This window comes from Panthera onca, chromosome Y (assembly GCF_046562875.1).
Source record: "Panthera onca isolate mPanOnc1 chromosome Y, mPanOnc1 haplotype 2, whole genome shotgun sequence".
NCBI classification, from domain to species: Eukaryota; Metazoa; Chordata; class Mammalia; order Carnivora; family Felidae; genus Panthera; species Panthera onca.
Window position 1 is genome coordinate 26,018,077 of NC_138358.1, and position 25,613 is coordinate 26,043,689.

A 25,613-nucleotide genomic window follows, 5' to 3' on the forward strand; every position below is an offset into this window, starting at 1 on the left:
AGGTACTGCGCGTACGGGCCAGGACTTCTGAACATCGGAACCTGCCCTCCTGCTTCCCTACGCGGCTGGACTCCAGAATGGGACGCCAGGATGTGCGTGCACATACGTGTGTGTGGATGCGTGGATGGATGTGCGGCTGGAGGGACGGCTTCATGGATAGGTAGACAGACACAGACGGACAGACACAAGTACTGCGAGGTGCTGCTGGCATCTACCGGGAGGAGACCAGGGATGCTGTTAAAAGCCTACGGCGCACAGGACGGCCCCCACCACACAGAAGGATTGTGCCCATCTGCCACATCTGCCATCACTAAGGACCACGGGCTAGAAGCCCAGGTACGCAGGCGAGTGGTTCCGTCTCCGAATTCGGCCACATTCTGAGGTGCTGGGGGTTGGGACTTCACCCCGTGACTTTTGGAAATCACGATTCGGCCCACGTGAACTTTCCCTGTCCCAGATATCAACAGAGCACAGGGGGGTGGGGGGGGGGCGATTCCGGACCAGGGGTACGCAGGCGAGCGGTTCCTACACTTACTTCACTGCATCTCTATGCACACGCGAGGGCCCAGGAAGCCACCTGAAAGTCTCCTCGAACATGCGCGAGCCTTCCCTCACTGTGCTATCTGGCTCACGCCCACCTCGGAGGGAAAACAAACCCGCGTGCACACTGCGGTGTGGAGGTCTACACAGGGCTGCCTTCCAGTCTTCGGAGGCGTGTCTGGGTGATCGTTACAGCCGTAAACCAGCGCGTTCAGTCATCTGTCCCCAGCCAAGTAACCAAGGGCGTGACTTATCAAACCGGAATATAACTGGATGGCAAAGGAAATGGTAACACTCTACGATGGACTGGATGTTGGGGGTTCCTCCCCCCCCCCAAATTCATAGGATGAAGCCTGAATCTCCAGTGGGGCGGTACTTGGAGGGAAGACACTGGAGAGCAGGATTCTGACACCAACGCCTATTTGTGGGTTTTCCCACAAATCTAACACCAGGTGGGTGTCCTGCCGTTAAACCCAATGCTGACACACATACCTGGAGTCAGCATCGGATCTCACAGGGGAAGTCACAGGGAAGTCTCCAACGCTGTTCCTGCTACCATCAAATTAGATGGCCCTAGCAGGGAGAGGTTGTCACCAGAGCCTCTGACGGAGCTGCTATAGATTCGAGGTTCCCAGGACCCCCTCTTGGGTTCTGCTAATTTACTAAAGTAATATAGGGGCGCCTGGGCGGCTCAGTCACTTAAGAGTCAGACTTTGGCTCAGGTCATGATCTGACAGATCACAAGTTCGAGCCCCACGTCGGGCCCTGTCCTGACAGCTCAGAGCCTGGAGCCTGCTTCAGATTCTGTGTCTCCCTCTCTCTCTGCTCCTCCCCCACTCATGCTCTACCTCTGTCTCTCAAATATAAATTAAAAAAAATTTTTTTTAAATTTACTAAATATATACCATGTATAAAACACATGCAGTAATGTATACAGACTTCACAACATACACGTGTGACATATTAATATAATGATTAATCAGCTTTTGATGAGATCATGATGGAGCCCCCCATGATGGGATTACTGAGCTTATAAGAATAGGCATCAGAGCCCCCACCTCCACCCACATGAGGACAGAGAGACAAAACAGCCACCTATGAACCAAGAAGCAGGCTGTCAGCAGGAACCCAATCCGTCAGCATCCTGATCTTGATTTTGGGCCTCCAGAACTGTGAGGGACAAATGTCTGCTGTCTAAGCACCCCTGTCTGTGACACTTTGTTACAGTGGCCAGAACAGACTAGCATTCTCTTAGGAAGGGTCTCCCATCTGCAATGTCCACAAAGAATTTATAAGTCTCTGACGGAGACAGTCCACTACCCTTAGGACTCACTCGGGAGGTCTTCGGTGCTTAAGTTTTTATTACCGTGTGCTGTTTAGAGTTTGATCTTACTGAATACAAAAAACTACATATAACTTAATAGACTTGATGCACAGATGCGCACCAATCCATAAAGAATATAAAGCACACAACATATAATAAAGTACAAAAGTATGCTTGCACACGCATATGTGAAAAGATACGCGTATTTTGATATATGCCCTTCACTGCTCCATCGTTATGTCTGAAGCCACTCCCAGGCCAGTTCTCCAGCTAAAGGAATGTTAAGCCGTGCAAGGAACCTTGCAGTGGGAGAGGGCGCCTTGGGCTCTCCAAACTCTCCACAGGCTTGGCTAGTGCTGCCAACAGGGACCTCCGGTGTGCCTCAAGGCTTCCCTCCACACATCTCTTTGAGACCCAGCCCTGGCCCCCCCAGCTGCTGCAGGGCCCCGCACAGGCAACCTGCAGAAAGGGCACCATCCATCAGCCTCAGGCTCCCCGGGACTGGGTCGGAGCCGGGGAAGGAAATGAGAGCCGCCCAGGGTGAACCGCAGGGCTCGGTGGGTTTCCAAATGGGACTTGAACGACAAGCGCCTTTCCAGATACGACACAGAGAGCAAACACACGGACAGAAAAAGCAAGACAGCAAGACGAGGAAGCTGAGATAAGCTGAGACATATCTATCGTTTTTGCTTTAGCATGCATGTTCATTGTGTGGGAGAGGATCCTGATTTTCAATCTGTACGATCACTTGTGGATGTGTTTTGGACACCACCGCACTACAGTTGATTGGATCGTCTGCCGCATTTTAAACTTGTCGGGAAAAGTAAGACATCATCCCACGGGGAAAACACAATTTTGCAAACATAAATTGTAATTTGTGAAAGGAAATTCATCCTCTCTCTCTCCCCAGAAGCTCTGTTTCTATCCTTGACTGTTAGGAGAAGAAGCATCAAAGTGCATTTAGTTACGTGCGTCGAAACCACTTCAGGTGTGAACCTGTTTTCATTTTTTTTTTCCCCCAATCTAGCTTGTCACAAACATGACCGTTCTTGGGATCTGTTTCTGGGTTTTTTTTTTTTTTCTTTTGTTTTGTAAATGAAGGGATATCTTCCCTCATATCCAAGAGATATATGAAATTCAAAGAAAAAATTATTTGAATCACATTTTTACATCTGTGGAGAGAAGTCCACACGACTCCCTGTCCCTCTGCAACTGCAGTGACGTATACACGTGTGTCTATATATTACACATATAATGTTGGAGTCCTAACCCCTAGGAGGCTCAGAAGATCATCTTATTTGAAGGCAGAGTCTTTACATAGATAATCAAATTAAAACGTGGTCATTAGGATAGGTAATCCCTTACAGCTGGAATCATCATACAAAGGGGAAATTTGGACACAGAAACAGACCCACAGAGAGATGATATAAAGACATAAGAAGACCACGTACAAGCCAAGGAGAGGCCCGGAACAATCCTGTCCTCAATGTCTCCGAAGGCATTGACCCCTGTTGGCTGTTTGTTCTCCAACCCCTGGCTTCCAGATCTCTAAGGCCACATATGTGTGTTGTTCAGGCCACCCAGCCTCTTTGTTACAGCAGCTGAGCACAGTCCCCTCACTAACTGATTGAACTGCCTTCTCTGTCCTCAAAAAGAAATCATAACCTGTCACAGCAACAGCTCTAAAAAGACACGAATTAACTGAATATACACTATTTGCTAGTACTAAGGGATTGCTTGACCTGCGTGTCTCCTTAAACATCCATCTTTCATGCCCAAGGAAAGCGATGCACAGAGACTCCTAGCCTATCGTCTTGCTCTGCTTACCCAATCCACGCAAGTCACACCGGACTTTTTGCACTTCACCAGAAATATACCCTTAAGGTCTTACAGTCTCTGGAACTTTCTAAGTTCGGCTTCCTTAAAGAGGCCCTATCCTTATGCTTAAATATGCATATGCAACGCCAACCAACACTAAACAGAAACGGACACATAAAGGTATCTTTGATCGTGACCAAAAAGAAAAACAAAATTATTTCCAGGTTGCATTCAGAAAGAATGCAAAAGGTTTAAAAAAACAAAAAACCAAAAAACCTCAGAGCCACAAAGGCAGGTGAAGCATGAGCAGGCGAAGGCGGCAAGGCACATCCCTAATTTTGCTTCCTCCGTTTCCTCTCTGATCGTTTTCGGCTGATTTTGGGAGGACGCACCAGCTGGGGAAGCTCTGTCGGTGATGAAGCCAGGGGGACCGCAGACCCGGCAGACCCGGCAGACCCGCTGGCCATTGCGCATGCGCCAGGCGGGGCCCAGGGGGCGGATGGCGCGCGAAACAGAAAGGGGAAATCTGCGAGGGTCCCGGGACGACCAATCAAGGCTCGGACGGCTGCATAACCAGGCCATCTGGCTCCACGTTTACCGGGTGGCTCGAGGTGATGCCCGCCTGAGCACCTCTACGGCCCTCCCCGCAACTGCCCCAGGGACCATCCTTCGAGGCTCTCCCTCCGTCCTCCCACCCTTTCCAATCTCGTCCTGCATCTGCCCCCACACCGGCAGGTAGTCGCTGCGCTGCCCCGTTTGCGGGGGTGTATGCGGCCAAACTCGTGCCCGCCCGTGCCGCATTCCAGCTCCTCGGCAGAGACTGGGTGACCCTCTTAGACGCGCGCGCGCGACACAGAGGAGAGACGGAAGCGCGCGTGCGCGGCTCGGAGCGCGCACTCGATGACTCGCCAGAGACCGCCAGAGGCGCGCGTGCGCAGTGAGGCTCGGGACGTGCAGGGTGGCTCGGAGCGCGCGTGCACGGTAGCGGCTCAGGGCGCGCGTGCGCAGAGCGGCTCCGGGCTCGCGCGGAGGCCTGGGGCGCGCGGGCGCGGGGCGGCGGGCGCGCGCACCTCTCTCCGCCCCTACCTGGCCGTGACGCCGGCACAATGGCGGCTTCCGTACCCCCGCCGCGGCCCGTCACCCACCTGCTCTTTGACATGGACGGCCTCCTTCTTGGTGGGTAGCCTGCGGCCGCCACCCGCGAGGGCTGTCCGGGGAGGACGCGGGCGGTGGGGGTAGGGGGGGGGGCGCAGGCTTTCAGGCCCGAGGGCGGCGGCGGGGCCGAGTCTAGGACCCCCAGGCGGGCAGCGGCGGCGGGAGCGCCGGGGCCATGTCAGGCCGGCCGCGCGCGGGGCTGCAGTGTCGACGCCGCCCGGGGCACTACTTCCGGTGGCCGCGCCGCGCGTGGGGATGGAGTGCGTGTGCGGGGGGGGGGCGGCGCGCGTGGGGGCGGTGCTCGGAGACCACCGCGCGGGAGTGAAGGGTCCTTCCCGCTGTGCTTGCCGGGAGCGCCGCCCTGCCTCAATTTCCCCACGTGCGCACCAGCCTGGCGGGTCCCTGCCGGCCTGCTCCCGGGGGCCGTCGGCGTGGGCGCCGAGGTGCACGCACCTTGCTTGTAGTATCCCACGGGGGCAGGGGTCCTCAAGCCGGAACGTCTGGAGGCGTTGGGGGGCACCTAGGTAGAGGGGGATGTTGCTAGAATCGGGGGGGGGGCTACAGGCCGGGCGTGCTGTTGGGGCTCTCGCGGTGCACCGGAGCGCCACACGCCACAACACATTATCCAGCCTCAAATGCCAGGACTGCGGAGGCGGACGAGTCCTCTTAAGTGGCCTGGCTGCCCGGAGTGACCTGCGGCTCCGACATCACTTGGGGAGGGGCTTGGCTGTGCAAGAACTCCACCCCACCTTGCTTTTGAGCCCCAGGGCCTAAAGTTGGATAAAGCACAGGGATTATCAATCCTTCTACAACGTGCTCTCTCTGGGGTTCGACTCAGAAATCCATGCTCATCAGGAAGTTCACCTGCCGTGAAAAGTTCAGGTAGAATTCAGAGAAGACAAACACCCAGTGCGTAAATGCGGAGACAACTGTCCTGAGGGCTACCCAAAGCCTCCACATCCTGTTGCATAACAGTATTAAGTTACTGTGTTCTGACCTCATAGCCTCCAGAAGCCCTCACAGAACTGTAAAAATGCCTGCATAATTTACGTGGGCTGCTGACCTGGTGGAGGTGTGCATACATTAAGGGGCTCTTAGCCTAGAACCCTGTAGAGGAGGATATGTGCATTCACTAATAAACAATACAACTCAGAGAGGTTAAGTCACTTGCCCAAGGTCACACAGCGGATAAGGAACAAAGCTGAGGAATGATTCCAGATCCATCTGATTCTAAATATAAATGATGTGTTCATCTTAAACGGTGAGTATGACGTCCTTCCCCCCCGCACCCCCCCTCGCCCTCTGTACTGGTCCTATTGCTAGGTGATTCAGTAGTAATAAGACTGATTTTTTTTTTTTTTAAGCCACAGAATAGAAACAGGCACTTTGAAACCAGATTAATTCCCGTAAATGTATAAAATAAATAAATAAGTAAATCCCCATAGAGGTCACCAATTGCAGAGAACAGTGCATGTAGCTCCTAAATCTGAAATGACTCCATTTCAGAAACCTTCTGGGATTCATAAGTGTCGTTGGTAGACAGGACTTTTCCTGCTCAGGTGGTCAAGAAGTTTACGTTGTCAAATAAATTCCTTATCCTCTAATGAAAGGCCCAAAGAACTGTTCTGGGAGTCTCATGAATATTAATGCAAACTGAGAGGTCTCGTTAAAATGTGATTTATTAAACTTCTGTATGAGTTGCATGCTTACGTCCGACTCCCGATGCAAACATAGCTGCTCCCTGAAGCCAGGAATGTGGCTTCTGTCACGGGACCTGCAGGAGCAGTTGTGAGCAGGGGTCTCCACTTGCCAGTTACACCAGGCGAAATGGTTTGCCCTTTGCAACCGTCATCCAAGCCTTCGAATTGGTCAGAGAAGCAAGGATTAGTGTCCTTTGGGAAGATAAGACATGGCCCTTTTTGGGTTTTTTTCCCTCTTAGTGTCTGCCCCTTCTTTCAGATTTCACTCTGCTTTGAGGTAGTAAGTAAGGCTTTGCAGAACCTCCTCAGAAATTCACTCGTTCCATTCTTTTTGTAAAATGTCTCGTATAAGACACTGCTTTCCAAAATGTACTGCTCTGTCTCGTGCGGTCTGGTCAGTTATGCTGGTGTAGTTCATTCAGTCTGTCTGCTGTTTGCAGCACACTGTGCTGTCCATTTGTAACGAGTCCTTTTGCGGTAGGTTTGTTAGCACGGGGAATGAATTTTCCCCTGCAAGTTCCATTTGTCAGCCTAGCCTCCTGTACTGCTGTGCTCAGAGAAATGCGGTTCAAAACAATTAGTTTCAGGAGACAATGCTGATATCCGCGGGGAGGCTTGTTTAATCAGAGGAGAATGAGGAAGTAAACAGAAATTTTTGTGGAAAGGTTGACCACACCGAGGTACTATTTCGGACATTTGAAATGTATGACACTGTTGTCCTTTGCAATAGAAACGACACTTTTGGATTCTGTTTTTGTTGACACAAAGTAATAATCAACTATGATCTAGGTAATAGTTTTGTCTCTCAAATGCCATTTAGAGAAAGAGGAGAAGGGACTGAAATTGTTTATCAACCACGACAAGATTTCGAAGGAAGATGACAGGTATTCAATGGTGTCTCGCCTTCTGGATGGGGAAGATTATCCGGTTCGTAAAAAACTGAAATTAGGAGCAAGGTGGGGGGGGGGGGGGGGAGCCTGTCGTTTTTAGCAAACAGGAAGTTTGCTGTGCAGAGCAGTGCTCTTAGAAATAGGACCTGCATAAAACGTCCCACAGCAACGCTAAAACACACATGACCAACTGACCTGCGTAACATGTATGAGATTTTTTTTAAGTGGAGATCGGAGCTTTTTTTCTCAGTGGTGCCCTACCATCTGGACACTACCAGGGTTGTGACACTTCCTCAGGAAGGCAGGGCCGAACGAAGCATTGTCAAGATGCCTCCCTACGCACACGCATCCCCATTGGCTGGAGATAATCATCGCATGCATGCTCTACAGTTTGGAACCCCCCCCCCCCCCCTTGGCTGTGTGCCCTGGGGTCTCGTGCTGGGTGTGGGGGCAGCCGTGCTCTGGTACGTTCACATTCTTTCTGCCCTGCTCCTCTGGGAGCTGACCGCACGTGCTCAGGCTTTAGCTCTCCTTGCTAGGTGAAACTTGGGTTCCTTCCGTCCTTGCAGAGAAGTCAGCTGAAGTTCGGAGGGCAGTCCAAGGCCTTGCAGCTGAGGAGAGCCCACGCCCAAGGCCTTGCAGCTGAGGAGAGCCTACGCCCAAGGCCTTGCAGCTGAGGAGAGCCCACGCCCAAGGCAGCGCAGACTCTGAGTTTCTCACTTTGGAATAAGATGCTGCCGGGGGTCTGGGGAAGGACCCTTTAGGAAGAGTGGACTCTAGACCATGTTGGAGAAAACTGGCCATTGCTAACAAAGCAAACCAAGTATGGGCCGATGCTGCTAAACTGTCCCCATCGGTGACACTTTCTAGTAGATCTGAACTGCGTCCTCCTCAAGTTTGTGCCTGGTGTTAGTGGTCAAACGCGTCCACCTAAAATTTGTGCTTAGAGGTGGTCGTTGGTCGCCCACCACAGCTGCTCCTCTTTCTAGAATAATTGAGAAGGGCTTGAGATCCAGATTGCAGAATCCTGCTGATAACAGACTTTTGTCCAGCTGGCGGTAGGACGGAAACATTCAGCAAATCCCTGTGAGTGCGGCTGGGCCCTGCCCTGTCCTTGCCTTCTCACTGTGTGTTTGCGGCTTCACAGACTCTCATCATCGAGGGAGGACAGCACTCACACTTTGTCACAAAGCCGTTTCTGCTCTTTTCCTTCTTCTGGAAAAGCAGTGTGTTGGGCGATATTTTGGCCCCTTTTGTCTTTCTGATGATTTGCCGTTCACTCTGATTCTCTTCTTTTTAAATTCCCGTGATTTACGTACCAGTCAGCGTCCCTGGTTTTTTAATGCCATGTAAAACAGCAAGGGAAATGATGCCCCCAAGAAGTGTCCTCAAAGCACTCGTTACAAAGACGCCTGGTCACACCTAGGGAGGAGGCATTTTAAAAAGCACTGAGACACAGCCCATAACTGGAAAATAGAAAAGCGTCCTACCACAGTGGATTGCATTTGAAAATGAGTTTCCTACATCAAGTCTGCATGAGTACCTGTGGCTAAGAATTAGAGCATTTGATTTGTGAGAACTTTCACGTAATTGTGTTAAAATAGGTGGGGGCAATCTTGGCTGTTTGGTGCAGATGTCTCTGGTTAAAGTTGCCCTCAGGACGTATATGGAGAGTTTTGTTGAAAACGTAATAATCGTAACACGTCCTGTCTTAAGAAGCTTTCTCTCCCCCCTCCGCCCCCCGCCAGCTCTGTAGAGGTGGACAGCTATTCTAGTGCCTCTTGGCATATGTTCTGAGCCTCGGGTAGGTACATCACCTTCCCTGTGCTCTGGCTCCCTCACACCCAGAATTCCCCGTGACGTCTGTAGTCAGTAGCTAAGTCTCAGTGGGCAGAGTGTCTGTGCGGAGAGGGCCCCTGTGTGGGCGGAGGGTGGTCGCGTCCTCACACCCCTGCCTGCAGGGCGGTTTCGTTGGCATTGCTGGTGGTCCTGGGTTGGGCCGTGGTCGGCCTTTGATTCTCCTTTGCTGCTGGGTCTAGGAGCGAGGTCATGGCATACGCCCCTTTGAGATCAGTGATGCTGTACTGGAAAATCCCACACATGACGTGGCTGGTCAGGGAGAGACGCAGGAGCCAACCAAACCTTGTGCAAGCGGCCGTAGACTGCCCTGTCTGTACCCGAAATCAGAACAAGAGCAAAATCGTGGTTTGCACGTGTGAGCTTCTGTGACACCTTGGGGGCAAGAGTCAAAATAAGCATCAGGCTTCCCTCCCTCTCATGTCCTGAGATCCCGCCCTCCCCCCTTATCTGTAGGAAAAGCGGAGTGTCCTTGATGAGAACTTTGCTCATCTCTCCTCCCTAGACCAGCACGGTCCATGAAGCTGTCACCAGCTGCCTGTCACCTGGGCATGTTGTATGTCTGCCCTGCGAACAGGAAGCACACGTGGTACCCAGGGGTGTCAAATGTAGCTAGTTCACTGAGCTACATTTATTTAGCTTTTATTTAGTTGTACTTAATCTCAGCACTCCCCGTGGTGGACCCGTGCATCCACTCATCCTTGTCTGCTCACATTCCCATCCTTGTCTGGTGCCAGGTGCTGTGTGGGATTCAGACAAGCCCCTACTCTTAGTCTCAGCGTCCTGATGGAACATAAAACGTGGCGAGTGGACTCTGTGCGTCACTGGCTACTAAGCACGGCAAGGGCATGGTAGAGACAGAAAGTACTTTCAACTGAAGTCACCTGGAGAATTTATGTCAGGTGCAGGAAGGAGCGAAGAAGAAAAACGGACATTCCAGACCAGGGGAAGAAATACGAGAGCAATAAACATGTTTTCTGAAGCAGGACAGAGTATTTTTATCGAGCAGACAGTTTGTGTTTAGAAAAAAAAAAAAAAGACTTCTCAGTAATGATTGTATTAGAACATAGAGGGGACGACGGTCCAGCTGAGAATCCTCTAGTGTTTTCCAAGCTGGGTTCCACATGGTAGTTTTATGCCCCTTTATCCTGCTGTAAATCAGAAAGCTTCACCCCTTCCTCCAATCGCATCCTTTGTTTTCCCCCATGATAGTGACTTTGGGAAGGCCGGTTACGTTACGCAATGTTCTACGTTCTGGGTTTGTCTGGTTGTCTGCGCCTGCTGTCTCCTTACCTGTCCCTCTGTTTCCCATGACCTACGAATTATGCTTAGTGGTCAGCTGCACTCAGCCATTTGTGGCAAGCACACACAGAGCTCCTGTTGCTTTTCTGGGGAGAAGATGCACGTGGTCAGTTCTGTTGCCCTAGTCCCTGGTCGTGAGAAGTCTCGTCCTCGAAAGACGTGTGGAACTCACTCCTGTCCTCCTTGGTGCCACACGGGGTGTTTTGGTGGGAGGTCTCAAGCCTGAGAGCCCAGGTGTAGGTGGTGGTCATAGTGTCCCTGTGTCTTCAAGACCGGAACCATTAGGCAGAAAGGTGGGCCGGGGTTACAGGGGACGCCGAGGCCACATTGGCACACACTCGGAAAAGAGGGTGCTTGCGGGAACCAAGGATAGGTGTGCTTGGGTGGCTGTGTCTGCAGCCTGTTCACTGTAGTGCGTTGATTTCCACCTCTTCCGGACCACGTGCCGTGATCTCTGAGTGGCTTCAGGGGATTTCATCTAAGTGCGTTCAGACCTGTGCATTCAGACTCCTTGGAAACCCAAGAGTGATGGGACAGCAAATACAGTTGCTGCACTTTGTACACACTGGAAGCGCTAACTTAGTACTTCCTACGGAGGCAGGTCTGTGCGGATATATTTGTGCGTTCTGCACAGTTTACGCCGCTTCTCCAGCCCACAAAGCAGGATTCATGAGTCTTAAGCCAGAATGCAGGGAGGGGTCCCAGTAGCAAAATGCAGCATGACACGAAATCCAGAGAGGAATGACTATGATAGATCATAATACTCTAGGAGCGCCTGGGCGGCTCAGTCGGTTAAGCATCTAACTTCGGCTCAGGTCATGATCTCGCGGTTTGTGAGTTCGAGCCCCGTGTCAGACTCTGTGCTGACAGCTCAGAGCCTGGAGCCTGCTTCGCATCCTATGTCTCCTCCTCTCTCTGCCCCTCCCATGCTCATGCTCTGTCTCTCAATAATAAATAAACGATAAAAAAAAAAAATTGTAATACTCTAAAAAAAAACAGGAAATGTCATAATCGTCTCAAGACAGAGGAGGTGGGGAGGGAGACAGCTCTTTTGAAGAATGCACTCAATAAATATGGAAAGCATGGTTGAATTAGGGAAATCAGCATTTCACAGTCCCCACCATGAGTGGTTTGGACAGGAGTCACCAATGGAAGCCAAGACCATTGGAGTCAGCGTGGGGACCATGCTGGTGCCCGGACAGGGCCCGAGTGCCATGGTAGAGGATGTGCTGTCCTCAACTGCCAGAACAGCTCACCTGTCTCACAGTTGGGTGGTCACCAGTTGGGTGGTCACCAGTTGGGTGTCTCTGAGCGCTTTCTCGTTTGGGAAGGTCAAAGAACAAGTAAGGGGATGCTACGTGAATACAACCAGACAAATACAAACTGCAAGGTCATTCTGCAAGGTAGCCGGGCCAGACTCCTGATCAACGTCAAATATTCTGGGGAAGCAACAGGGGTGGGCATCTGTAGTTTGGTGACGCTGACAGGGCATAAGCACTCGCCTTGCACGCCTCTCTCTTGGCGATGGCTCGTGAGCCCAGGCTGCAGCGAATGCTCTCGCTTCAAGGACTCTCTGACCCCCGTGGACTGCCCTCTGCTCTCTCTTGCGTTCATCCCAGTGACCATCGGTCAGCCCTGCCCCACCGGCACACTGTGTCTAGCGTGGAGCCCAGAATTCTCTGTCCGACCTGGTCTTCAGCAGCATCCCCGTGAGCCATGCACGCCACACACTCAGACTTCCCTTCCAACCTTCTCTTCCTCACCCTCGGCCCCAGCCCCAAAGCATGCAAGTGCTTACTTAGTCCTAAATCCTTCAGAGCCATTTCTACACCCTCCTGATCACCAGTGCCTTTCTTTAGGCTCTCAGTGGTTTCCTCGCGCAGCCACAGTGTCTCTCGTGAGCCTTCACCGTGTGCTCAGCGCTCTTGTGAGCTGCGGTGTGCCTTAGTTAGGTCTGCAAGCTGGTGGCCTGCACTTAACTGCTGTCACTCCCCTTTCTGCAGAGGACTGAGCAGAGAACGAGGCAGTGATTCATCCAGGGCACTTCCGTGACCCCCACCGATACCAGTGGTGGTTCCGGAACTGTGCTCTTCCCGTGGGTGACAGGGCAGGGATGCTGGGGCAAATGAGTGGTTGAAGAAGGCGCTGGTGGGAGCACAGAGCTCAGCAGCAGTTTTCCCCTAGAACGTTCATACATGTCTTTGAGGAATTTGGCCACAAACTGGTCCCTACTTCCCTTCTGAGAGAAAGAGCGTTCGTACAGGGAACCATGACTGTCAGCTCTGCCTGTTCTGTGTCTGTTGCCCTGTCCTGTGCCCTGCAGGTTTGCGCTTGGGTACGTGCTCAGAACACAAACATGTAAGTCATTTGTGGGTCTGCCAGTCCCAGCCTGACGAGCTCATCCCTTCCTGAAGGTACAGCAGCGTATCTCTGCTGCAATCTTGTTCAACCAGTTGTGCTGACCTTGCCCGAAAGGCAGCAGCCTGATAAAGGCATTTACAGTCGCCCACTGGGTCATTTGGACAATACAGGAAGCCAGCCGTCCAAGGCAGTTCAGGTGACTGGAAGCTGCCAGCCCTTGGCTGGGTCCATCCACATGGCTTGGGGGCGGGGGGGTAGGACTTTGACTTTCCACTGTCGAGGGTTTGTTTGGGGATAGAGTTCTAAGTGGAGGAGGGATTGGAGAAAAGTCTGATCGGATGGATCCACAGAGCTCGAGGAGACAGATGGTCAGGGCGTTCATTCAGTTCACGGGTCCCACAGGCTTGGCTAAGCTGCCCAGCCAATGCCGGCTAGAGAGACCGGCGCAGGGAATGGATATCTCCCCACCTCACCGCCCCTGTGCTTCTGGGGACACGGTCTGGGGCGTGGTGGGGTATGTGCTGCAGGAAGGCAGATGTGGTCCATGCTACCGCAGTCTCCTTTATCTGCTCAGCTGACCCAGTGTCCTTGGGAGCCGGGAGCAGGACATGCACCAGCAGTCCAGGGTGCCTCCCAGAGAAGATCGGTCCTGCGCTCTGTGGCCGAGCTGCAGGAAGACGTTCGGTGGAGGGCGGCCCAGGCTGAGCGTGCCCTAGGCCGGGAGGACGCTGTGCACACATGGAAAAGGGCAGGGTTTTGGCAAAAGTGCCTGTGTGTGACCGGAGAAGAGGTTCCTCGCTGAGTGATGGGAACAGAGCTAGGAAAGTGCTCCCAGGACAGAGCCATCTTCCTGAGGGCTTCCTGGAGCAGAGGGCGCTGTGGCAAGCTGTACATGGTGATGCAGATGACTGAGGCCTGCCCTCTGTGGAGACGGCCAGCAGGCTGTTCCGGCTGTCCCCGTGAATGACACCAGGACCGCGTTTGTGTCTCGGGACCCCTGTCCCACGCCACCACAGACCGGTGGCTTTGACGCGTCTCTCCCAGTTCTGGAGGCCAGAAGTAGACACGTGTGGCCGGGGCCGTGCTCCCTCCAAGGTTGGAGGGGGGGCTGTGTCCCGCCCATCCTAGCTTCTGGTGGCTCCCACAGTCCTGGCTTCGTGGCCACATCCCTCCCACCTCTGCCTCCCTCCTTATGTGGCCTCTCATTTCCTTCCTAAAGGGACACCTGTCATTGGGCTTCGGACACACCCAGATAATACAGGATGATGTCATCTTGAGATTTTTTACCTAATCACATGTGCAAAGACCCTTTCTCCAAATAAGGTCCCATTCACAGGGTCCAGGAAGGCAGGACGTGGATGCATCTGTTTGAGAGTCTCCACGCAGCCCATTGCAAGGACACAGAGGGCTGGTGTGGAAGGAAGAGGAGAAGCCTGGTTCAGGGGCAGTTTAGTTCATGACACCGTTTGCAGGGACCGAGGCAGACAGATGTGGCCGGGATTCCCTCCTGCCGTGGCTGAATTGCACGGGCTCGTCCCCAAGCACCGCAGACACAAGGCTTTGGAAAAGTGAGCAGTTCTGCTCTGGGCACGGATACATGTTGACTTTCAGTCGCCTGAAAGTCTGGCCACGTTTACGTTGATGTCATGGTTGGGGCGGGGGCCGGAGTCCCGTAGATGCATACGGCAGGCATCACCCTGCCGAGAGAACCACAAGAAATGGCCATCCGTCTAGGCCCATCTTTGAACCGTGCTGGTACCCGGAAGACGTTTCACATTTGCATGTGGACGTCCCCCTGCCCGCGTGTGATGCACATACTCACAGACCTGGATGGTAGGTCTAGGAAGGAAGGATCTGGGAACTCAGCCAAATGGACCTACACCCATCGAGTTCTGCTGTGCGTTCTTGATTTGCTTCGTTTACTTTTGCATGCAAATAGCAAAGAAAGAAATTCATTTGGGGCCAGGAGGACAGTGTTACCTGCTACGGGGAGCGGGTGGGGATCCTTCATCATTTCCGGGCTTCGGCCTTCGGCCCTCTGATTCCTCCTGAGCCCTGTGCCAAAGCCTGCCGTTTTGGGTCCTGTCCGTGTGGACGTGGGAGCACGCCAAGTGCTGTCATTCGCTTGTCATTCGCTTTGAAAGGGTCTGAGTCCTTGAACAAGGAAGGGCATCTACCCCGAAGTACAATTACAGGCTGCTCCTGGATGAGAGTAAGGAAGTAGCCCTTTGCCGACAGGCGGTCTTTGCTCGCGGGTTTTGCTTCCAGTCTGTCCCTTCCTGTGGGTATTTGGGGGCAGGCGGCCTGCTTACGGTGCTCCGAGGGCGCCGTGGGCAAAACCCTGGCTCCTAGACCACGTGGTCCACCGGGGTTCGGAGCCCGGTCAGTTCCGTGGACTGTTGGGGTCTGAGCACGTAGAACAGTGCCCAGACGCGGTGTGTGTGTCGGCAGAGAAACCCCAGTCAGTACGTACCTGGTGGTGTGGATAGCCGCCGTGTATACCTGCGTGGCGGGGACGAGCGTGGACGGGAGGAATCAGTGGGAGGGGACCCCTCGCTTCTCTCCAGCCTGCATTCTCGACACAGCGCAGCCAGTAAGAGAACAGAAAGTGGAACAGAACCTGGGATATCCGTGGGCGTGTGCCGTGAGATGTTCCAGGGTTGTTAACTGTCGTTAATGAAACATTGGGCTGTAACTAATGACCTCCTGGCACCTCTCTGCTATATACTCGCCTTCTCTAATTATGTCCAAAGCAGTGGCTGCCAACCGCCGAAGGCCAAGGACTCTGTCCTGTCTTCCCACATAAGAACCACACTCACCGTGTCATTCACCTGCGGGAGCTCCGAGTCCAGCTGCACTGAAGTGCAATTATATTTAATACATACTTGCCAGGTACAGAAAAGAGATCATGACGGCTTGTGCTGGGAGCTTATAATCTAAGATACGAATTATTGATTATTCACAGAATAATCACCTTGGGCCTCGCTCTTGGGTCGGACAGCTGTCTGCATCCTGTCCATGGCACCCCTCGTTTGCATCAACACTAGCCTGTAAATGCAGGGCCTAATACAGCCTGGGTGTGTGGTACTTGGGTAATGGGAACATATTTCCCTGGGTGGGAAGATTATCAGTAGAAAGTGGGTATCCACATTCATATTGAGGAAACCCTCCTGATACACCCCTGTGTATTTCTTAGTTCCAAATGTCCCCGCTCACCTTTTCCTGAATGTGGGAAACTCCATTCTGGAATCAGCTGACATTGCCAGGAGCTGATTTCTGCCTTGGGGCAGAACCCTTTCTCCCCAACCCTTTCTTAGTCTCTGATTCTCTCTCTCTCTCTCTCTCTCTCTCTCTCTCTCTCTCTCTCTCTCTCTCTGTCTTTGGTCCACTTCCTGTGTTCAGACTTGACTACACCTCAGTTTTAAAAATGTACCAACTGTTAATGTTAGCAGTTCAAAACATTTAATTTCTGCCTACTCTGTGTACAAACGTATTAGGCTTACACCATCACCGCTAAGAGGCCATAACAGCCTCTGGTTCTATTTACAATTTCTGTCATCAACTTAAACACCTTTCTGGTCATTAAACCATATTTATAAAGCCACTAGGTTTTATGTCCTCGTTCACTACTTCTCTTGTCCGATTTAGCCAATGGAACCTTTTTGAATAGCCAACGATCACTTTCCCCTAATAAATGAAGTTGATTAAGAACGATGAATCTGAAGTTCACTTCACTGTTCCAGGAGAAGTCAGTTAATATCATCTTAACGTGTGAGTGAAGATTAGTAATTTTAGTGCGCGTTTAAAAGTTTCTTTACGGCACTGTGGCCCTAATGGGCCAAATTCAATTAAAGACTGTAAGTCACAAAGTATTAAATAGCACACAAGAGTTTATTTGGTGGTCTTCCTTCCCTTAAACATCACTGAGTATCTTGGGCACCAAATGAGCTACCTGTTCCTTAGGGAAAATCCGTCCTCTACCAGATACTTTTCCCACCCAGCTGATTAAATTTTGCATTTTTTAACACACGTAAATGTCTTTCCACTTAAATCCAATACTCTTTGAACTCGACAAGAATTCTCCATTCTGATTATAGGTCCCAGCTTTAAGCAAGTCCTAGGGAGGGCTATGAAAATGGCATCTGATTGAAGGCGATATCTTTCATGTACTGGGTCTGACTTAGAGTAACATCTTATAAGGCCATAGACTGACATGCCTCAGAAAATGAACATGCGGCCGGCCTTAACTCTGTGTCCATGGACCCTCTACGTGTTCACAGAGAGGAGGTGTCATGAGTTGCCCCTTTGCCGCCGGAAGTCAGGACACCGACCCCGTACCCTTTGATCAAGACTGCTCCCCCATCGCTGCTTTTGAGTATCGGTGGTACACTCTCCATGGACGGAGGGACCCACACCTTGCTGCTTGTGGTTCTTTGCAGAAACCCTGAGGACAGTTCAGTATAATCTGAGATTTGCAAACCCGCTTAGGTCATGTGAGCATATTCTTTTAAATAAGAGGATCTTGATTGGGAGTGCCTGGGTGGCTCAGTCGGTTGAGCGTCCGACTTCGGCTCCTCAGGTCATGATCTCACAGTTCGTGGGTTGAGCCCTGTGTCGGGCTTTGTGCTGACAGCCCGGAGCCTGCTTCGGATTCTGTGTCCTGTGTCTCCCTCTCTCTCTGCCCCTCTCCCGTTCATGCTCTCTCTCTGTCTCAGAAATAAATAAACATTAAAAAAAATTAAAAAAAAAAAAACTACACTGGAATTAAAATAAAAATAAAAAATAAAATAAAAAGGATCTTGATTATTTGATTACTCTCCTAGTCCCTCCCCATTTTGAAAAATAAGATGTGTAAGGAGACCTTAAGTGGTTGGTTGGGTATGCCCTTGACAGAAAGAAATACCAAATAGATAAAGATTTATTAGAACTCCATGGACCGGACTGGGACTCCCCAAAATTCACCAGTTGAAACCCTTCACTCCCAGGCCCTCAGAATGGGGCTGTGTGTGGAAGTGGGGTCTTTAAAGTGGTGACCAAGGTAAAATGAGGTCAGTAGGGCAGGCCCTGATCCCATAGGGCTGGTGTCCTTGTAAGAAGAAGAGATTACGGGGTGCCTGCGTGGCTCACTCAGTTAAGCCTCTGACTCTTGATTTGGCTCAGGTCACGATCTCACGGTTTTGTGAGTTCAAGCCCCACGTTGGCTTTGTGCTGATAGCACGAACCCTGCGGGAGAATCTCTCTCTCTCTCTGTCACTCCCCTGCTTGCTGTCTTTCTCAAAAATTAATAATAAATAAAAAACCAGGGGGAATTAGGACACGGGCACACACAGAGGGATGGCCACGTGAGGACGCGGGGAGAAGACGGTTTACACGCCAAGGAGACAGGCCTCAAGGGGGAACCAGTCTCGGCCCTGCCTGGATCTCAGGCTCACAGCCTGCAGTATTGGGAGTGGGAAAGGTCTGTTAAGCCTCCCGGTCTGTGTTCCTTTGGTATGGAAGACCAGTCCGCCCAGGAGTTTAGAATTTTTGATACCCTGAAGGGATCCAGCAGTCTGCACCAAGGTTCGACAGTCTTCGCCCTGGGACGGAATGCTCTGGGATGTACAGAGCTGGGATGTACTGGCTGTGCCAGTGGGAACACCACGGAAGTTTCTCCAGTCTTCCTTGGGTCCTCTTTCCACAGTTGAGTTTTGTGACATTCCTCCACCCCCACCCCCACCCACACCCACACACACACACACACACACACACACACACACACACACGCACACACACAAAACTGCCTAAACAAAAACCACGCCCTGACAGCCAAAGGAATATGCCTGGACGTGATGCATTTTGTGTCTTTAAAGGAGGAACACTTTGTAGTGATCAGTGCTGAGTTCACCGCAGTGTGATTCCTAGATGTCACGATGCTTTGCCTCACCCTAAATTAAAACTGTTTCCCGGGGGCGCCTGGGTGGCGCAGTCGGTTAAGCGTCCGACTTCAGCCAGGTCACGATCTCGCGGTCCGTGAGTTCGAGCCCCGCGTCGGGCTCTGGGCTGATGGCTCGGAGCCTGGAGCCTGTTTCCGATTCTGTGTCTCCCTCTCTCTCTGCCCCTCCCCCGTTCATGCTCTGTCTCTCTCTGTCCCAAAAATAAATAAAAAATGTTGAAAAAAAAATTAAAAAAAAAAAAAAAAAAAAAAACAAAAAAAAAAACTGTTTCTGGCGTCGTCTCCCTACTAATGCTTACATTGCTGGTGTTGTATCCCACCAGGCCCTCTGCGGGGGCTTCCTTCATACCAGTGGTAAGGACAGAAGGCGAGGAGGGGCAGGGCAGGCCACTGAAAGGTAGATCCCGAAGAGAATGGAAGCTGTTCTTTCAGCGGGGAAAGAACGTCTTTCAGCCTTGCATTTTGTGGAGGACATCTGCTGGTTTTCATTTATTCAAAAGGCATAAAAACATATGGATTCATCATTAAACCATAAAGCCTGGGGCCTTCGGAAGCTAATTCTTAGCAAAGTTTACACATCTGCAATATAAGAAAGACACATCCATCTAGAACGCAGTGGTTGTCTGTTTGTCCCCTAAAATTCAAGAAGGACTTAAATTATTGATGTTCATGGCACGTGTCAGTGGGACATGGGAAAGAAGAACCCAGCGATTAATGAGGTTTGTGCGTCTGCGATTGTGATGTAGCACTAAGAAAGGCCAAGGCCATGGTGTTCTTTAACAGCTGGTGGCCACCCTCAGGAAAGCGTCACCCGTAGTGCCATCAACCATCTGTAGCTGCCTTTTGACCTTCGGTTGTTAAGGTCCTCGTGAACGAAATGTTCAGAAAATTTCGTTCTTTCTTACGCTGGGTGTTTGGTCTGCTTGAGACTCACTGTATAGAAGTCCAGTGAAAAAAAGGAAAAACAGGTGGCCGACAACGTTTCTTATTGTGTTACTTTTCTATTGCCGGAGTCACCAGTTAAGACAACACAGACGTCTTACAACAGTGACATTGTGCAGGTCAGAAATCCCGTATCTGTCTCACGGGCTGAACTCTTGGTGTCCACAGAGATGCGTTCCTTTCTGGAGGCTTGGGATTCCCTTGCCTTGTCCAGCCACACGCGGGCGGCCTCATTCCATGGCTCACAGCCTCTTGCTCATCTTCAGCCTATCCACACGCTCTACATCTCTGACCATTGTTTGGTAATACGGGCGTTTGGGGCCATCCACTTCCCTCCCAGCACTGCTTGCTCCCCGAAGATTTGGGGGTGTCGTGTTTTCATTTTCATTCGCCCCACAGGATCTCTCAGTTTCCCTTATAATTTCCTCTTTGGCCTTTGAATATACAGGCACGTTGTGTACTTTCCACGTGTTCTTACCAATTTCCCCAGTAGGTTTTCTATTACCAGCTTCTGTTTTCATCCCACTGTAGATTGGGGAAGTATTTTGTATGATTTCAAGCGTTTGTCAGTTTACGGCACCTTGGCCTAGCATACCGTCTTCCCTGGAGAAGGTGTGTTTTCTTCGGCCGGGGGGAACGTTCCGCAGATGTCTACTAAGTCCAGCTGGTTGGTGGTGGTTACGTAGTTCACGGTGTTAAGTCTAGTTCCCTCTATCCTTGCTGCTTTTTAATCTAGTTCTACCCCTTATTAAAAGCATCATATCCAAATCTGCAACTGCTATTGTTGAATGATCTATTTCTCCCAACAGTTTTATCAGTTTCTCTTTTATGTAATTGGGGCTCTGTTGTGGAGTTCATACGTAAGTTTATAATTGTCGCATCTTTAGAATACGGAATGACCTCTTTATAAAATGCTTCTGTTAGATTTTTTTGCTTTGTAACCGCTACAGGCATTTGTCTTGAATCTCTGTTGTGTGATGTAGCCAATCTGCTTCTCTTTTGGTTGCTGTGCACCTTGCCTATCTTTTCAAACCTCCTTGAAATCTTGTGCTTCTCTCAACGTAAACTGTGTCTTGTAGACACGTTATAGTTGGAGCATGGTCTTCTTGTTTTAAAATCCATTCTGGCAGGGTTTAGCTTTTAATTGGGGGTTTTAATCATTTACATAAAATGCCACTCCTGATAAAACAGGATTTTTGTATGGCATATTGTTTTGTATATGTCTTATATTGTTCCTTTATTTCTTCATGGAGAAGTTATACTGCCTTCTTTCATATTAACTAGATACTTTCTAGTGTACTATTTTTTTTTAAATATAATTTATTGTCAAAATGACTAACATACAATGTGTAGAGTGTGCTGTTGATTTTGGGGGTAGATTCCCACGGTCCATTGTTTACATACAACACCCAGTGCTCATCCCAACAAATGCCCTCCTCAATGCCCATCACCCACCTCCCCTCCTTCCCATCCCTCATCGACCCTCAGTTTGTTCTCTGTATTTAAGAGTCTCTTATGCTTTGCCTCCTTCTCTCTCTGTTTGTAACTATTTTTTTCCCTTTCTCTTCCCCCATGCTCTTCTGTTAAGTTTCTCAAGATCCACATATGCGTGAAAACATAAGGTATCCATCATTTTCTGACTCACTCATTTCACTCAGCATAATACCTTCCAGTTCTATCCATGTTGTTACAAATGGCCAGATTTCGTTCTTTCTCATTGCTAAGTGGTATTCCATTGTATATATAAACCACATCATGTTTATCCATTCGTCAGTTGATGGACATTTAGGCTCTTTCCATAATTTGGCTGTTGAAAGTGCTGCTATGAACATTGGGGTACAAGTGCCCCTATACATCAGTACTCCTGTATCCCTTAGGTAAATTCCTAGCAGTGCTATTGCTGGGTCATAGGGTAGATCTATTTTTAATTTTTTGAGGAACCTCCACACTGTTTTCCAGAGCGGCTGCACCAGTTTGCATTCCCACCAACAGTGCAAGAGGGTTCCCGTTTCTCCACATCTTCTCCAGCATCTATAGTGTCCTGATTTGTTCATTTTAGCCACTCTGACTGGCATGAGGTGGTATCTCAGTGTGGTTTTGATTTGTATTTCCCTAATGAGGAGTGACATTGAGCATATTTTCATGTGCCTGTTGGCCATCTGGATGTCTTCTTTGGAGAAGTGTCTATTCATGTCTTCTGCCCATTTCTTCACTGGATTATTTGTTTTTTGGGGATTGAGTTTTTTGATAAGTTCTTTGTAGATTTTGGACACTAACCCTTTATCTGATATGTCATTTGCAGAGATCTTCTTCCATTCTGTCGGTTGTCTTTTAGTTTTGCTGATCCCTTCGCTGTGCAGAAAGTCTTTAGTTTGATGAGGTCCCAGTAGTTCATTTTTGCTTTTGTTTCCCTTGCCTCCGGAGACATGTTGAGTAAGAAGTTGCTGCGGCCAAGATCAAAGAGGTTTTTGCCTGTTTTCTCCTCGAGGATTTTAATGGTTTCCTGTCTCACATTTAGGTCTTTCATCAATTTTGAGTTTATTTTTGTGTATGGTGTAAGAAAGTGGTCCAGGTTCATTCTTGTGCATGTTGCTGTGCAGTTCTCCCAGCACTATTTGTTAAAGAGACTGTCTTTTTTCTATTGGATATTCTTTCCTGCTTTGTCAAAGATTAGCTGGCCATACATTTGTGGGTCCATTTCTGGGTTCTCTGTTCTGTTCCATTGATCTGAGTGCTGTTTTGTGCCAATATCATACTGTGTTGATGATTACAGCTTTGTAGTAGAAGCTAAAGTCTGGGGTTGCGATGCCTCTGTTTTGGTTTTCTTCTTCAATGTTACTTTGGCTATTTGGGGTCTTTCGTGTTTCCATAGAAATTTTAGGATTGCTTGTTCTAGCTTTGAGAAGAATGCCAGTGCAGTTTTGATTGGGATTGCACTGAATGTGTAGATTGCTTTGGGTAATATTGACATTTATATTGACATTTTAACATTATTTATTCTTCCAATCCATGGCATGGAATGTTTTTCCATTTGTTTGTGTCTTCTTCAATTTCCTTCAAAAGCTTTCTCCTTCAGGGGCGCCTGGGTGGCTCAGTCGGTTAAGCGGCCGACTTCGGCTCAGGTCATGATCTCGCGGTCCGTGAGTTCGAGCCCCGCGTCGGGCTCTGTGCTGACAGCTCAGAGCCTGGAGCCTGTTTCAGATTCTGTGTCTCCCTCTCTCTGACCCTCCCCTGTTCATGTTCTGTCTCTCTCTGTCTCAAAAATAAATAAACGTTAAAAAAAAAAAAACCCAAAAACAAAAGCTTTCTCCTTCATAAGTTTTCAGCATACAGGTTTTTCCACTTTGGTTAGGTTTATTCCTAGGTATTTGATGGTTCTTGGTGCAATTGTAAACGGGATCAGTTTCTTGATTTCTCTTTCTGTTGCTTCATTATTGGCATAGAGAAATGCATCCAATTTCTGTACATTGATTTTGTACCCTGAGGCTTTGCTGAATTCATGGATCAGTTCTAGCAGTCTTTTGGTGGAGTCTTTTGAGTTTTCCGTATAGAGTATCATGTCCTCTGTGAAAACTGAAAGTTTGACTTTTTCTTGGCCAATTTTGATGCCTTTGATTTCCTTTTGTTGTGTGATTGCTGATGCTAGAACTTCCAACACCATCTTAAACAACACCGGTGAGAATGGACATCCCTGTTCTGTTCCTGACCCTAGGGGGAAAGCTCTCAGGTTTTTCCCCATTGAGGATGATACTAACTGTGGGCTTTCCCTATATGGCTCTTATGAGAAAAGTATGGAACGGTTTCCTAATTTGCCTGTCATCCGTGCTCAGGGGCCATGCTAGTCTTCTCTGTATCATCCAGTTTTAGTGTATGTGCTGCCGAAGCAAGCACTCTGCCGTTTTAATTCTCCTCTTGTTTCTTTTATTATGTATTATATACGTTCTTAGTTATTTTCTTAGTGGTTGCTCTGAAGATTACAGTTAACATCTTTTTTTTTTTAATTTTTTTAATGTTTATTTACTTTTGAGAGAGAGTTAGATAGAGTGTGAGACAGGAAGAGGCAGAGAGAGTGGGAGACCCAGAATCTGAAGCAGGCTCCAGGCACTGACCTGTCAGCACAGAGCCCGACGCGGGGCTCGAACCCACGGACCGTGAGATCATGACCTGAGCCGAAGTCAGACGCTCTACCACTGAGCCACCCAGGCGCCCCAATTACAGTTAACATCTTAATGTGTCACCACCTAGTTTGCACTAATGCCAGCTTAGCTTAAAACTTATGCCAAAACTTGTGCTCGCTTCGGCAGCACATATACTAAAACTTATGCCAAAACTTTGCTCCTACATGGCTCCATCCTCTCCCCGCTCTTTCGTGCTGTTACTGTCATGAGAATTTCATCGTTCAACATTATGCGCACATAAATAGAGATTTATAATCATTGCTTAGTGTAACTGTCTTTTAAATCGGATTTAAAAAAAGATTTACAGACAAAAACACATTTATCTTGTCTTTTATGTACCCCCGTGGGTAAAATCTCACTCCCCTCCCCCACATTTGTGAACCATTGCTTTAAGGAATATAAAAAAGTGTTGGAGCATCCCTATTGAGCATAATTTCAGCATAATCTACTAAAACTGCCAAAGAAATTTTTGAGTTGGCCATTGCATAACGAGCCAAAACACAAACATTCTGGTAGAAAAAGTATTGCATGTTTAAGTATTTCCAAACCTTACTTGATAATAGTTTGCAAAACAAAAAACGAGTTATCTGTCATTTTGGGTTGTAGGCCACCTTCAAGTCAGATCTTTTCTTGGGGTGTAGCTGACAATAGTGTTGATGGAGAAGGGACATAGATACCTCATCGTGCTAGCAATGGTATCAGTTTGACGTGGGGAGAAGTCTTTTTGGAGACCGTGATTGAGTTTCCCCGGGCTGCACGGTCAGGGGGCATTACACAGTCTGAGAAAACTTCGGTTACGTTAGACGTCCTGCGTGTGCGAGTGGGCGAGCAGAGTCCAGACGTGCTGCGTGTGCAGTGTTTCTACTTCACCCCAAGCACGGAGGCGCGGCTGTGTCCCTGAGTCCTGCGCCCTGTCACTCAGTGGTGCTTGGGGCTCTCATTCACAATCCGGGGCCGACCCCTCTGCCGTCCCGTAACACGGCGGTGCCCGCTTCAGGGAACACCGGGCTCTCGTTGCCACGTGCATATTCTGAGATTCCGATTCTGCCTCAAGGACTCCACTTGGGACACATGAGACGAACACACGTACTACAGGGAGCAGCCATCGCTATCTGGGACTAGGGAAAAACTGGTGTGAAAAGCCTGTTTTCTCTATGCAGTCCGCTGAAAGTATGCTTTTAAAAAGAGAACCCGGGCACTTGAATGGGTCAGGGGTTTGGTAAGTGTCCAACTCTTGATTTCAGCTCAGGTCACGATCTCACAGTTCGTGAGTCTGAGCCCCATGTCAGGGTCAGTGCTCATGGCATGCAGCCTGGTTGGGATTCTCTGTCTCCCTCTCTCTCTGCCCCTCCCCCACACGTGAGCTCCCTATGTCTCTGCCCATCTGTCTCTCTGTCTCAAAATGAATAAATGAACGTTGAAACAAAAGGAAAAAGGAGAGAGAAAATACGTGCACATAGAGCTTATTTCGATGTTACGCAACATCCTTCTGGACCCTTTCTTCTTCATTACGTGTATCAGCTTCTTGTAGGTACGAATGAATGTAAAAACATTTTAATTTGCGGGACTGACGACTGGCCGTCCTTTAGATGCCTCCACTTAAAGATGGTG

General features: G+C 49.7%; 2 protein-coding genes and 2 non-coding genes across 6 annotated transcripts in view; 1 reads left to right on the plus strand and 3 right to left on the minus strand.

Moving 5' to 3' along the window:
- LOC145714925 (steryl-sulfatase-like) overlaps nucleotides 1-5,538 on the minus strand; it is a 152,210-nt gene extending 146,672 nt beyond the window's left edge. Inside the window, exon 1 of the mRNA XM_081794454.1 lies at nucleotides 4,828-5,538. The gene's annotated coding sequence lies outside the window, so the exon portion shown is untranslated. The remainder of the gene's footprint in view (nucleotides 1-4,827) is intronic.
- Nucleotides 4,666-25,613, plus strand: part of LOC145714926 (pseudouridine-5'-phosphatase-like) — a 292,524-nt gene continuing 271,576 nt past the window's right edge. For 2 of the 3 annotated variants that reach the window (XR_014137061.1, XR_014137062.1), the window contains exon 1: nucleotides 4,666-4,858. Coding sequence is in view for 1 of the 3 variants with exons in the window: in XM_081794455.1 (XP_081650581.1) it covers nucleotides 4,789-4,858 (70 nt within the window). In the remaining 2 variants the exon portion in view is untranslated. The remainder of the gene's footprint in view (nucleotides 4,859-25,613) is intronic. The other variant, XM_081794455.1, reaches the window with a different exon arrangement.
- LOC145715084 (U6 spliceosomal RNA) lies at nucleotides 23,610-23,715 on the minus strand. Its single transcript, XR_014137105.1, has one exon. It is a non-coding gene; the product is annotated as a U6 spliceosomal RNA (small nuclear RNA).
- Nucleotides 23,946-24,029, minus strand: TRNAR-UCG (transfer RNA arginine (anticodon UCG)). Its single transcript has one exon. It is a non-coding gene; the product is annotated as a tRNA-Arg (tRNA).